The sequence below is a fragment of the Henckelia pumila genome, chromosome 4 (genome assembly GCF_033568475.1).
Source record: "Henckelia pumila isolate YLH828 chromosome 4, ASM3356847v2, whole genome shotgun sequence".
Lineage (NCBI taxonomy): Eukaryota > Viridiplantae > Streptophyta > Magnoliopsida > Lamiales > Gesneriaceae > Henckelia > Henckelia pumila.
The window spans coordinates 224,897,645-224,909,056 of record NC_133123.1 but is presented as its reverse complement, the minus strand read 5'-3'; the positions used below and the strand labels follow the sequence as shown (position 1 = coordinate 224,909,056).

The following is an 11,412-nucleotide window of genomic DNA, read 5'->3' as shown; positions in this document are numbered from 1 at the left end:
CAAATCCAATAGAAATCAAGCAGCACTGTGATTTGAGAACATTCATCCATGCACAAATGAACCACAATAATTCGATGACACATAAAGCTCACAAATGGGTTACTTTTTAACCAATTTGATTCATTGAAATGACATATTACAAGAGAATACATATGAATCCTTATATGCTCAAGGCAACATACAAAGCCACTAAGAACAGTGTTGTTTCTGCTAGCTAGTAGCTAGTCTCTTTAATTTTGCTAATTATTAGTATCAAATCACAACATACAGAATGGATAAAACAAAAATAAATAAAAAAAACTATTCGGCACGAATTTCATATCGAGGATAACATCTTGAATTCAACAAATGAACTCAAATTTCTGACCAAATTTGAAATATGATCACTTATTCAAAGAACAATGTCATGGTTCTTGGTGCATCGGTTCATTGGAAAATTAAACAAGTACTAGACAGAGCAGAAGATAACCTCTAGAGGCCGAATTCATTTACAAATAATACGAAAGAGCCAATAAATTTTAACCTCGCTTCATGATCCTAGCTTACAAGAAGTACTTCCATAGAGGGAGGGAGGTTACATACTCGAAAGCACGGTCCAATTAGGCATTTTAATTTTGTCGTGCCTCGCTCAATAAGGGGGAGGGCGTGGCGGAGTAGCCCAAAAGACATCAGGCGGCGGCATTTGTCCATTGGGTAGTAAATTAGGAGGTAAATTATATAAAGGCACCGATGCAGCCGATGTCGTCGGGGGATCGGCCACCGGTGCACGAATTAATCCAGTATTAGTTCCTGATGTCTGTATTTCCATTCCTTCATTGGTACTGATCTCATCTTCCAGAGGCAACCTCTCATATGTCGCATTCGAAAATGTAGCTGCTATGACCATCACCGGCCCCGAAGCTGTCAATGCACCGACCACCGTACCCCCGACCACCTGCCCCTGACCGCCAGCCAAGTAGACCGTCAACCCCGTAGCACCCGGCGGCGATGGTGCTGGTAAGAACGCCCCCGACAACGATAATATCTCGAACCTTCCATGAAGAGAAATCATACCACTTGGAGCGGCTGGCTGGCGCAATGTCACATTCGTAACAATCCCACTACCACTCAAAACCGAAACCCCACAATGGCGCCGCTGCGCAAAGGTTGCAATGCTCTCGGAGATATCACTGCCACTGCTAATTTCCAAGACATGGCTACGGAGGCTGTTGGCACTCTCCTTGGTTATAACAATAGGAGGCTTGGGCTTATTCTTGGAACCCGGAGGTCGTCCTCTGGGCCGACGGCCTGAGCTGGACGACGGTTCGGAGATATCAATATCTCCAGCCGGGTTAAGATCATCCTCATTTTCTTGATTATCTCCATCATCAGGGTTTTGATTAGGGTTGCTTCCACTACTATTTGATGCATTTGCAGTGTTCAAAGCCGCGTTTTCTTCCAAGTGAAGCGATTGAGCTTGATTCATCCCCACATTTCCTGCCCACCATCTATGAGCCATAATCCCTAGCTCGCTCTTTAATTTTAATTTTTCCAAGAAAACAACACAATTAACAACTAATTAAGAGTACCCTTCTTTCTTGCTTCACCCACCCTATTTAATTAATTCGCTCTACAAACAAACAAACAAATTACGTTCTTCAATGCATCAACCAGCTCCCTAACTTCAGTTACAATTTCTTGCACTTGTGCGTTTATACTCTGCAGCACAACCTCAATTTCTTACCTCAAAAGAATAGAGAAAACACTGATTCATCCACTGCAACAAGATTTCATATATCTGTCACAAAAAAAAAAAAAAAAAAAAAAAGTGGAAAATTCAAGAAACCCACTTCGAAAAGACAACAAAAATGGAGATCCAAAGCTCAAATAGCTGCAAAGAAACCCATTCATTTATCTAGCACAATTTATACTTCCAAGAAAGCTCGAACATATGACACCTGCTAAATATGAACTAAAAACAGCCCACTAGAGCATAAAAGATACGCCAAAAATGGAAGAGGGGACTTTACCTTTAATTCGTACCTGGACATTAGATTCAGCTGGTACGGGGCTAGCTAGGGTTTGGGGGTCAGGTTCGTCCTTTGTACTGGGGTTTCTTCTCAGTATTTTGTTGAAGCTTTTCTCATTATTTTTTCCTCTCCTTTTAAGAAACTAGGCCGAGCTTGTACGATAAGGGAGTTGAATAATAATGGAAATCTGCAGAAGTTTACTGGTGGGAGTTAATAATAATAATAAAAGAGGAAATCTAATTTTTATATAATATTTTATTTTCTTTATTACAGCTCTGTTTTTTATATATAATATAATAATAAGAAGAATTATTAAAAAAATTATATTTCTTGGTTACGTGTCTCTCGCAACGTCGTAATCGTTATTATTATTGGCAAGAATCAAATAATGACATGAGCCATTACTAAAAATATATATATATTTGGCGGAGACTCTGAAGCTTATTTTAAAATAGGAAACATTCGACTTTCAACATTAATTAATTTAATTTCAATTTTTTATTGTGAAACTTCTGAAGAAAAATTATTTCATGTCAATTGTATAATAAAAAAATACAAACACAAATACATGAGAAAAAGTTTCTTACTTATACAATAATTAAATATATATATATGTCCGACGGTCCCGGAAAGCATGGAATTGATCGGAACTATGGACTTATGCTTCAGTTCAAGTTCTTACAAATAAGGAATCGGAAACCGTAAATTAATTAACAATTTTTAAAGTCTTATAATTTACTGATTTTTTTTTAAAAAAAAAATTCTTACAATTTACTACACCTAAAATTATGTAATTATAAAACTAGTTGATGTAAACACATTAAATTTAGGAAAAATTGCATTTTTGATCCTGTACTTTTGTCATTTTGCGATTTTGGTCATCTCTGTTTTCATGTTTCAGTTTTAGTCTTTATTTTTTTGGCAATTTTAGTCATCTTTCTAATGTGGCGCTGATGTGGCATCATTGAAGCGCTCATGTGGAGCTGACATGTAATGTTCCATGTAAGCATTTTCGAAGAAAAATGACTGAAATTGCCAAAATCAGAACATACAGGACTAAAACTGAAATATGAAAACATAGAGAACCAAAATTGCAAAGTGACAAACATAACGGACCAAAATTGCAGTTTTTCCTTAAATTTACCCCTTATTTGTATTTCTTATTGAATAAAAACTAAATTAATACTATTTTATGGTATAATTACTGAACAATTAATTCAATTTAGTTCAATACGTTCTAATCGAAATTGGAAAAAAAAAAAAAAAACTATACTCACACTATATCCAAACAGTTTAATAGCGATTTCATTTTTAATTGAAACCATGTTCAGGCCCATAACTCTCGTGTGCGGCTCTTACAATCTAAAAACCTAAACTTGGAATTCATCAACTGATCTAATTATATATTTTGAGGAAAATTATATATATATATATATATATATTATAAAAAAGGGGATTCAAATTTTTTATATTAAGTAAAGAAAAAAAGAGGAAAGAATGAAGTGATTGGCCAAGAGTCAAATATTGTGTCCAAGTGGCATTAGAAAATGCCAAATGTTTGAGTTTGTGCTTGTCGGGACAAAATCGATGTCCACCTCAACTTGTATTCATTATTATTATTATTATTATTATTAATTATTAATTTTTGGGTGGGGACTGGGGACTTGTTCAATTCAAAATCTGAGTTGTGCGTGTTTCAAAAAATAAAAATAAAAAAAAATCTGAGTTGTGTAATCACTGTTTCATCGACTATTGAATTCAACTTTATTTCAAAAATGGAAAATAGCATCTTGGACCATTACTAGGCAGCCAAAATAATCAACACTAGATACTATATGATATGTTTCACATCAACTACTTCCCTTTTAAAAAAAAATTGTTCGAATAAGACTTTTATTTTAACTACTAAATTTTTGTTATACGTATTTTTTATCAGACTCATGAAAAATATTATTTTTATGTTAAAAATATTATTTTTTTAATAAATATATGAATCAGTTCGATCAGTCTCATAAAATAAATTTATGACGCTCACAAAAGAACTACTATAAAATAATAATATTAATATTATTGGATTAAAGGATTTGATCTAAAGAAAAATATTTGACAAAACGCAAAGAAAAATACATTGAAAAAGAAAAAGGGATTTGAAATACTTTATTCGTTTTTTTTTTGGAATTTATTTTTACCTATACATGATAAGCTATAAATTTGAGTGATCATTTTTTTTTTAAAAAAAACACTCAGTTTCAATCCGTATATCCAAGATACCATATTTTTATATATATCTAGAATATGTATATTATAATAATATATAAAGAAAGTAAATCGAATATAATATAAAAAAGAATATATTTAATTATTCATATATATAATATAATAAATTAAAATGCTCGATAAAGGGTGACAGAGGAGTCCCCGACCACTCATTTTCAGGGACTAGTCATTTTTTTATTATTATTATTATTTGTTTGTCTGGTAGCATATTATGATGTTTTAATTTGTGGTTACATGCATCCATTCTTTTCATGTATTAAATGTATTCAGCGCTTCGATGCCAACAAACAAAAGAACATACTATACACCTCAGCACCACCCAATATTGATTGGAAATATATCAAAGATCAACATGAGATTGTATTTTCCAAATATTTAAATTTAATTTATTCATAGATTAGATCCACATATACTAGATCCACCCTTTGAATTCAAATATAATTTTTACGAAAATATTATTGTCTGTATTCATAAAGTCTTATCAGGTTAATATATTAGCATAAAAACTTTTGCGATATCGTCTTACGGCATAATTTCATGAAATATATTTTTTATTATAACATATCTATGAAAATATATTATATTTTATGTTAAAAATAATAATTTCTACTTTATATATAGATCGGGTCGAACCTAGACCGTTGTACAAGAACCCTATGCTAATATTTAATTTAATTTAGTACTCTCGTGCATGTGTTGCGTTCTTGTACATTCTGTTTTTTTATAAAACAAAAAAAATTGTGAAATTAAAAAATATAGCGTTTTCATAAACAAATAGTCACTAAAACGAAACTATATACATTAATTTTACAGATAAGTGACATTTTCGTAAATAAAAAGACATTAAATGTCACAAAATGAATATCATTAGTAGGCACACGTTGCGTACTAATCGTAATTCTAACTCAATATTTACCAATTAATTAAATGTTATTTAATTAATGGGCCTTTACTATATATATTATTATAGTAAGATAAGGGTATGCTACTCACGTTTTAATTTTAAAAATTTATTATTTATCTTTTCTTTATTATTGCGAGTGAATTGTAAATAAATCCCTAAACCTAAACCTAAATTTTTTATAAATTCCTACAATAAAAATTCTTTCTTAAAACTCCCTAGGACCACCAAACATGGTCAAATCAAATGTTTAATTCTTGTACTCAATTTATGCATTTATGTACTTCATTTATGCAATGATTGTGCTCAATTATGACACTTTGAATTATCCGCAAAAATGGTATCAGAGCTTTAGGTTAATTATTCAAACATAATATTATTCGTTAAATCATATTTTCTTTATTTTGGAGAAGATTTTAACAAAACATGAATTCAAACGAATGTTTGAACAAGATGAATTTCATTTATATGAAATTTAATAAACAAGTGAATCTAGTTAAAATAGATTCTTTACAACAGGATCTGGGTTTTGAAAAATCTGAAGGGATTAAAAAATATGATTTCTAACTCCCAATTTCTAGAAATTACCCCAAACTCTTCTAAGCTCTCCGGAGATCTTAGAGAAATTCCAAAAAACGGTACAATATTACAGCAAACAGCTGTATGAAATCACTACAACAAAAATGGCAAACGACAACGGATAAAATCCGTTGTCGTATGGGTCTCAAAACCGTTGTACTTTTGGGTGTTGTCAAAAGTATACCCTTTATCCGTTGTCGTAGCTTTCAAAAAAGACAACGGATTTTATCTATTGTCGTAGCCTTGAAAAAACAACGGTTTTTATCCGTTGTCGTATCTAGGGATGGAATCGGATCGGGACCCGTCCCGTAACCCCCTTACCCGATTCTCGTTCCGATAGAAATTGAAATAATTTTTTTAATACATTACAAATAAATTAAAATTTCTTTATATATAACCATTAAAAACTAAAACATTTTTTTTAGTACATTACAAATTAACTAAAACAACTACTTAATTAATAAAAAACATATAATTATTCATAATAATAAAAAAACAAAATAAAAATTTATAACTCAATGTTAATATTAAAAAAGATAAATATAAAAAAAATTATATGGTATATAATTATAAAAACATTAATATTAAAACATAAAATTTTTTTAAAAAATATTTTTTTAATTAAAAAATATTATTAAAAAAATATTAATTTTATATTCGGATCGGGTCGAAAATCCCGTCGAAAAGATTAGCCTATCCCGATCCTGATCCCAAAATTAATCCGGTCGGAAAAAATCTCGACCACTCGGGTCGAAAAAATTTTAGGACGGGATCGGGTTGGGAATCGGTACGGATCGGAATTTATATAAAATTTGTCACCCCTAGTCGTATCCTTGAAAAGACAACGATTTTTATCCGTTGTCGTATCAAACTTTTAACAACACCGAAATTTACAACAGTTTTAAAATGACAAAAACAACGGATTTTATCCGTTGTGGTTGCTCAAATAAAAAACAAAAAAAATAATTTTAATATACAAATTTTCAATATTATAAATAAAACAAAATTTAAAATTTCTAAACTAAAATTTAATATACAAATTTTCAATATTACAAATCAAAATTCTAATTCTAAATCAATCTATACTAAAAAATATATAGATCGAGTTATGAACTAATTTATATAAATTAACTTGGAACTCTCTTTCAATAGATCGAGTTATCCACTATTATCTCCTGCAACAATTCAAAACAAGATTACAACAGCAAATGAAAATTATCGAAAAATGGCACAAACATAGAATAAATGTAAATTTTAGTTTTCACTTCCTACACTGTAAATGAAAATCAAACTACACTGTAAATTGTATCCACGAGTTTCACAATACATAAACCACGACATACAAAATCAACCACTATTGAATTCAATTCCAGGACCTCAACCACCCTTCCCACTCGCAAAAACTAATACAAAAATCTATGGGGCGTTGAAGATACCTTCCCAAGAAAATGAAACCATTCAAAAGGAAACACTGCCCGATCCGGATGGCAAGTTCTTTGTATCTGCCATGATCAGTTTAATTTAATTTAAACAAAGTCCCGTAGGTACACAAAATTCATGCTCAAACCCAATATTCTTGAAACATTTCTGGAGGTTTTTTCTAACTTGCAAAATCAACTTTGAAAACATTACAAAATGCACTGGTTTTTCACTTTTAAGGTTGTGCAACATCCATAAAGGTCTCTACCAATTCACTCAACATAAGAGCACAATTACATTCCATGATAAACACATCTAGTCAACGCAACATGTTTAAATATCATACCAGATGGAAACAAACAATTTCAATGCAAAACCATCTACATCTTCACCACCATCTACAAAAAGCAAAACATCAAGAAGTTAAAATTCTGTACCAATAAGAAGCACTGACGAAAAGAGTAATTTCTTGAAATATAACGTTTTTTTAAGACATGGCAACTTAAAATCCTGATTATTAGCGGATGCAGATTGAAGACCCTTTAAAATGCGTTTAAAACAGTTTTTCACAGATGCATGTGATGAGTAATAAATTCGTGTAGATACAGAGGCCGATGAGTGGCTTACTTGAAATTTCAAATGTCTTTCTCGGCGTAGTAAAAACCACCTCGTGCTGTGTAACAAAATCTAAAGGTAGAAAAAGAATAAATTTCACAACATACACAAAAAAACAATGTGTCACGAGTTTTATAGCAGGAGGAAAAAATACAAAGCTTATGATTTAAAGATTATATTGATCCTCTGTGATACTTACTGTGTACCAGATGCATATGTATTTTGGCAAGGGCATAAGCTGCAGTTGGGAGGATTGCCTCAACTTCTTCATCACTGACCTGTAAAGAAAATAAGCATAATATATTTTAATTCTACATAACCGGAGAGCAGAAGGATTTAGCTCTGTAAAATACTGCATTTCAAAGTACAGGTTCTTCAAGAAGATCTTGGTAAGGACCTTCGACGTAAGTACAAGTTCCTAAGACATCTGATTTTCCAGCTTTAATTTCCCTTTGCCTTTTGATGCTGCATCATCACTACCCCCTGTTGCTTGCTTTCCCTTGTTCTTTCCTGATGAATCCTTAGACTTGGAATCTTTCCCCATCACTGTTTAAGGGTCACATGAAAGCACATTGAAATAATCCCGTTAAAAAATGAAGAACATATATATATTTAAGACAATTTTTATGACTAGGAAAGTAAGGAGTTTGATGTGTCTCCCGATTTTTCCAACCATAAACATAATCCAATCTCCAACCTTTCTCCCATTGGATGATGACATGCACATATTGATGGAGCAACCATTATTTGACTTGTAGTGAAGTTGCTTAGAGAAGTTGGTGTGGGCATCGTTTTCTTATGGGTAGGTAATGTTACGAAATTTGGTTCATAACGGCTACACAATCAATTTAGGAAGACTATATAAATTCCAAAGACACTCCACCTGAATCCTGATATATTAATATTTGGGCTTCAGACTCCTTATTTTGGAATCATTTACCATTGTATATCAAATAAATTCTGATGAATCTGTTAGCAAACATCACAGTCAACAACAATCCCCTTTCAACTGATAAATCACAAGGATGAAAAAACTCGCATCTTTTCAAAATGAAAACAAAGAGAATTTTAACAAAAATGTGATCACTTCTGCTCATGGTTCGGACTCAATGTCTCACAAGTATATACAAAGTAATTACCTAGTAGATTTTAACAAAACCCATATCCAAATTCACACCCAGAAACGACATATATATATGCTGAAGAGCAAAACTCGACAAAGCCCGTATCAAAATTCAAACTAAGAAAGGATAAATATCCACCATAGAAAACAATCCTTAGCATCTGCCAGAAAACCAAAGAAGAATAAACGAAACAAAACAAAACAAAAAAAAAACAAAACCATATTTTCACCATTCATCAAGTATCAAGGAAGAAGTTAAATAGCACCTCAAACAAGGAAGAAGTTCTAATCTACATCACAAGAAAAAGTCAAAAATAAAAAAAACATACTTTTTCCAAAAAAATTGGAGGAGAGTGAGAACTTCATACCTTGATTTACCAAGCTCATCTTTCAAATCAAATATCAAGGATTCCTTCTCCTGTAGTAAGATGAATTTTGCCAGTGCATCTCTAGAATCAATTGCCTAAGTAATGAGAAGAGACTGTAGCTTAGTTCAGCTGTGCATGCACTGAATATCTTGAATCCATCCAAGAAAATAACACAACAAATTTATTTTTTCAACTACTATTGATTCATATCCTGAAGGATTAGCAAGAAATATTTGAGAATCTTATCATGTGTAAGTGTCCATGATTAATTAGCGTCTGAAAACACAAATTAGAATTTTTCATGAACTTGTTGCAATGTCAGCCTTTTGGAGGCCTTATCCTTTCCAGTTTGTATATTACGAGTTGACCAAGCTTGCAATAGGTTCCGTGTACTGCAACCCATCAAGCTAGCTGCAGAGGTTATAGTTGTAGATACAAATGAAAAGTATTGATATAGTAAAGTCAAATGCTGAAAGTAGAGACACATAACCATGACTATTAAATTACATGATATAATTTTCTATTTTCCTGAGAAGAGAGTAATATTAAAATTCAAAAACCATGGGCGATATCAAAATTTATTTGCAAATAGATACTTATAAATTATAAATAACCTTCATCTGAAATAACCTCTATATGGTTTTCACTGCTAATCTCAAGAAATTACATGTTTCCCAGCCATAAAACTATAACAAGCATCTCAAAGGAATTCCCTTGATCTTCTTTGCAAATTACAGAAGTATATAAGACCACCTAGTTTAATAAAAGCATGATTGAGTTAACAACACTTTGTATAACTATGAGAATTAAATGTAACTGCAATTTGATTAAAGAAAGAACGTGCAATAGCCAGTTGATTACAATGAACAGAGTTCTCTCCCTGACTTAGCATCCCATAGCTTGACAAGATTGTCCTTCCCACCTATGAAGTACACCACTTCAGTAGTTTAATTATAAGTTTCTCATATACTGAAGAGTTTCAAAATGCAAGAACTAATAGAGCACGCACCTGAGACCAATAATGACTTGCTAGGATGCCAGTCAACACACTTTACATCCCAACCGTGACCTGGCTGAGTTCAAATGACACGATAAATTATAGGTTACTTTATGTGATAATTAGGTTGTAGAACTGATACATTTGTAGTATGTCAGTAATCGCACTTATATCCCAACCATGACCACCATGCGTAAATTTCCATTTTGAACCAACAACTTTTGCCGGGAAAGATGATACCCATTAACTGATCTTTTACATGTATGAGATTAAAAATAAACATTTAAATAATTTCCAGTGGCATCGTGTAATGGAAAGAAAAATTGAAGCGATTAAGGACTTGTTTGATGTAATTACGAGATATCATAACATAAAATGCTGGCTATTTTAAAATCAGAGGTTTATCCAAAATAGTAAGTTTAAAAAATCAGAACCATATGGCTGAGAACTGGTGATTTGCATAGGCAGTAACAGAAAATTTACGAAGTTATTCTCTAATCTTGGGTCGAACCCTATCGTTTAGTGATTTAACCATTTCTTCATGCAACCAATATGGGGAAATAAAGAACTACTGCAACATCCAAGAGTAAACATTGTCGAAATAAAATCAGTCCTTGATAAACACTTTATGGACATTACCAGATAATGATCGCTCCTCTTGACACTTAGCAAAATCCCAGACTTTAACAGTTGTGTCATCAGAACAGGAGCAAAACTTCAAATCTGTCCTACAGAAACTGGCCAACATGTAACATGGATGAAGTTAGCATGCTAGTCAAACAGAAAATGCATGAAAATTATTGAATTTTGATCAAAGAAATCATCCAAAAGGAGTTTTTCCCTGTCTAAATATTACAATTAAGGAAATAATGTTAACAAGACAATGTAGAGAAGTAGAGGTAAATGTGCTCCACATCTTTTTCTCCAAACCAAAAATCTGCTCGTTTAGCTCTGAAATATCAAGCTCCCCTGTTTTCCTCTTCTCCTCGTTTAAATCACTTATCATTTTAATTCTTTTACATCGTTTAGATGTGATGTCTCCTTTCTCTATTTTCTACAAAAACAAACAGCGTTGTCATCTAATATCTAAAACCCACGCATTACACTGCGCACTCCTGCTCCCC

The 11,412-nt window shown here is 32.1% G+C and overlaps 2 protein-coding genes across 5 annotated transcripts; both read right to left on the bottom strand.

Annotated features, from left to right (window-relative positions):
- Positions 1-333: 333 nt before the first annotated feature.
- Positions 334-2,172, bottom strand: LOC140863583 (AT-hook motif nuclear-localized protein 15-like). 2 transcript variants are annotated; one of them, XM_073267112.1, is made up of 2 exons: positions 2,010-2,172; positions 334-1,777 (listed from the first exon to the last, which is right to left on the bottom strand). In XM_073267112.1, exon 2 carries the CDS (start codon positions 1,496-1,498, stop codon positions 629-631), a length of 870 nt encoding a protein of 289 aa, XP_073123213.1. In that variant the 5' UTR covers positions 1,499-1,777; positions 2,010-2,172; the 3' UTR covers positions 334-628. The 2 variants fall into 2 exon arrangements, with proteins under 2 accessions (XP_073123213.1, XP_073123214.1); XM_073267113.1 differs by having other exon boundaries at positions 2,023-2,172.
- Positions 2,173-6,748: 4,576 nt separating this feature from the next.
- On the bottom strand, positions 6,749-11,066 carry LOC140865180 (polyadenylation factor subunit 2-like). Of its 3 annotated transcripts, XM_073269730.1 has the most exons (11): positions 10,928-11,066; positions 10,301-10,360; positions 10,153-10,213; positions 9,599-9,702; positions 9,292-9,386; positions 8,198-8,346; positions 8,000-8,078; positions 7,813-7,872; positions 7,532-7,583; positions 7,203-7,268; positions 6,749-6,941 (listed from the first exon to the last, which is right to left on the bottom strand). In XM_073269730.1, exons 3-6 carry the CDS (start codon positions 10,181-10,183, stop codon positions 8,322-8,324), a joined length of 255 nt encoding a protein of 84 aa, XP_073125831.1. In that variant the 5' UTR covers positions 10,184-10,213; positions 10,301-10,360; positions 10,928-11,066; the 3' UTR covers positions 6,749-6,941; positions 7,203-7,268; positions 7,532-7,583; positions 7,813-7,872; positions 8,000-8,078; positions 8,198-8,321. The 3 variants fall into 3 exon arrangements, with proteins under 3 accessions (XP_073125831.1, XP_073125832.1, XP_073125833.1); XM_073269731.1 differs by lacking the exon at positions 6,749-6,941 and having other exon boundaries at positions 6,960-7,268; positions 10,301-10,364; XM_073269732.1 differs by lacking the exon at positions 6,749-6,941 and having other exon boundaries at positions 6,960-7,268.
- Positions 11,067-11,412: the final 346 nt, after the last annotated feature.

Bases quoted from the DNA above. Each gene is read 5' to 3' on its own strand.
- LOC140865180 (XM_073269730.1), bottom strand. From the start codon at position 10,183: ATGCTAAGTCAGGGAGAGAACTCTGTTCATT. The intron at 9,703-10,152 runs GTAATCAACTGG...TAACCTCTGCAG, and splicing joins GGGAGAGAACTCTGTTCATT to CTAGCTTGATGGGTTGCAGT. The intron at 8,347-9,291 runs GTATGAAGTTCT...ACCCTTAAACAG, and splicing joins GATGAGCTTGGTAAATCAAG to TGATGGGGAAAGATTCCAAG.
- LOC140863583 (XM_073267112.1), bottom strand. From the start codon at position 1,498: ATGGCTCATAGATGGTGGGCAGGAAATGTGGGGATGAATCAAGCTCAA.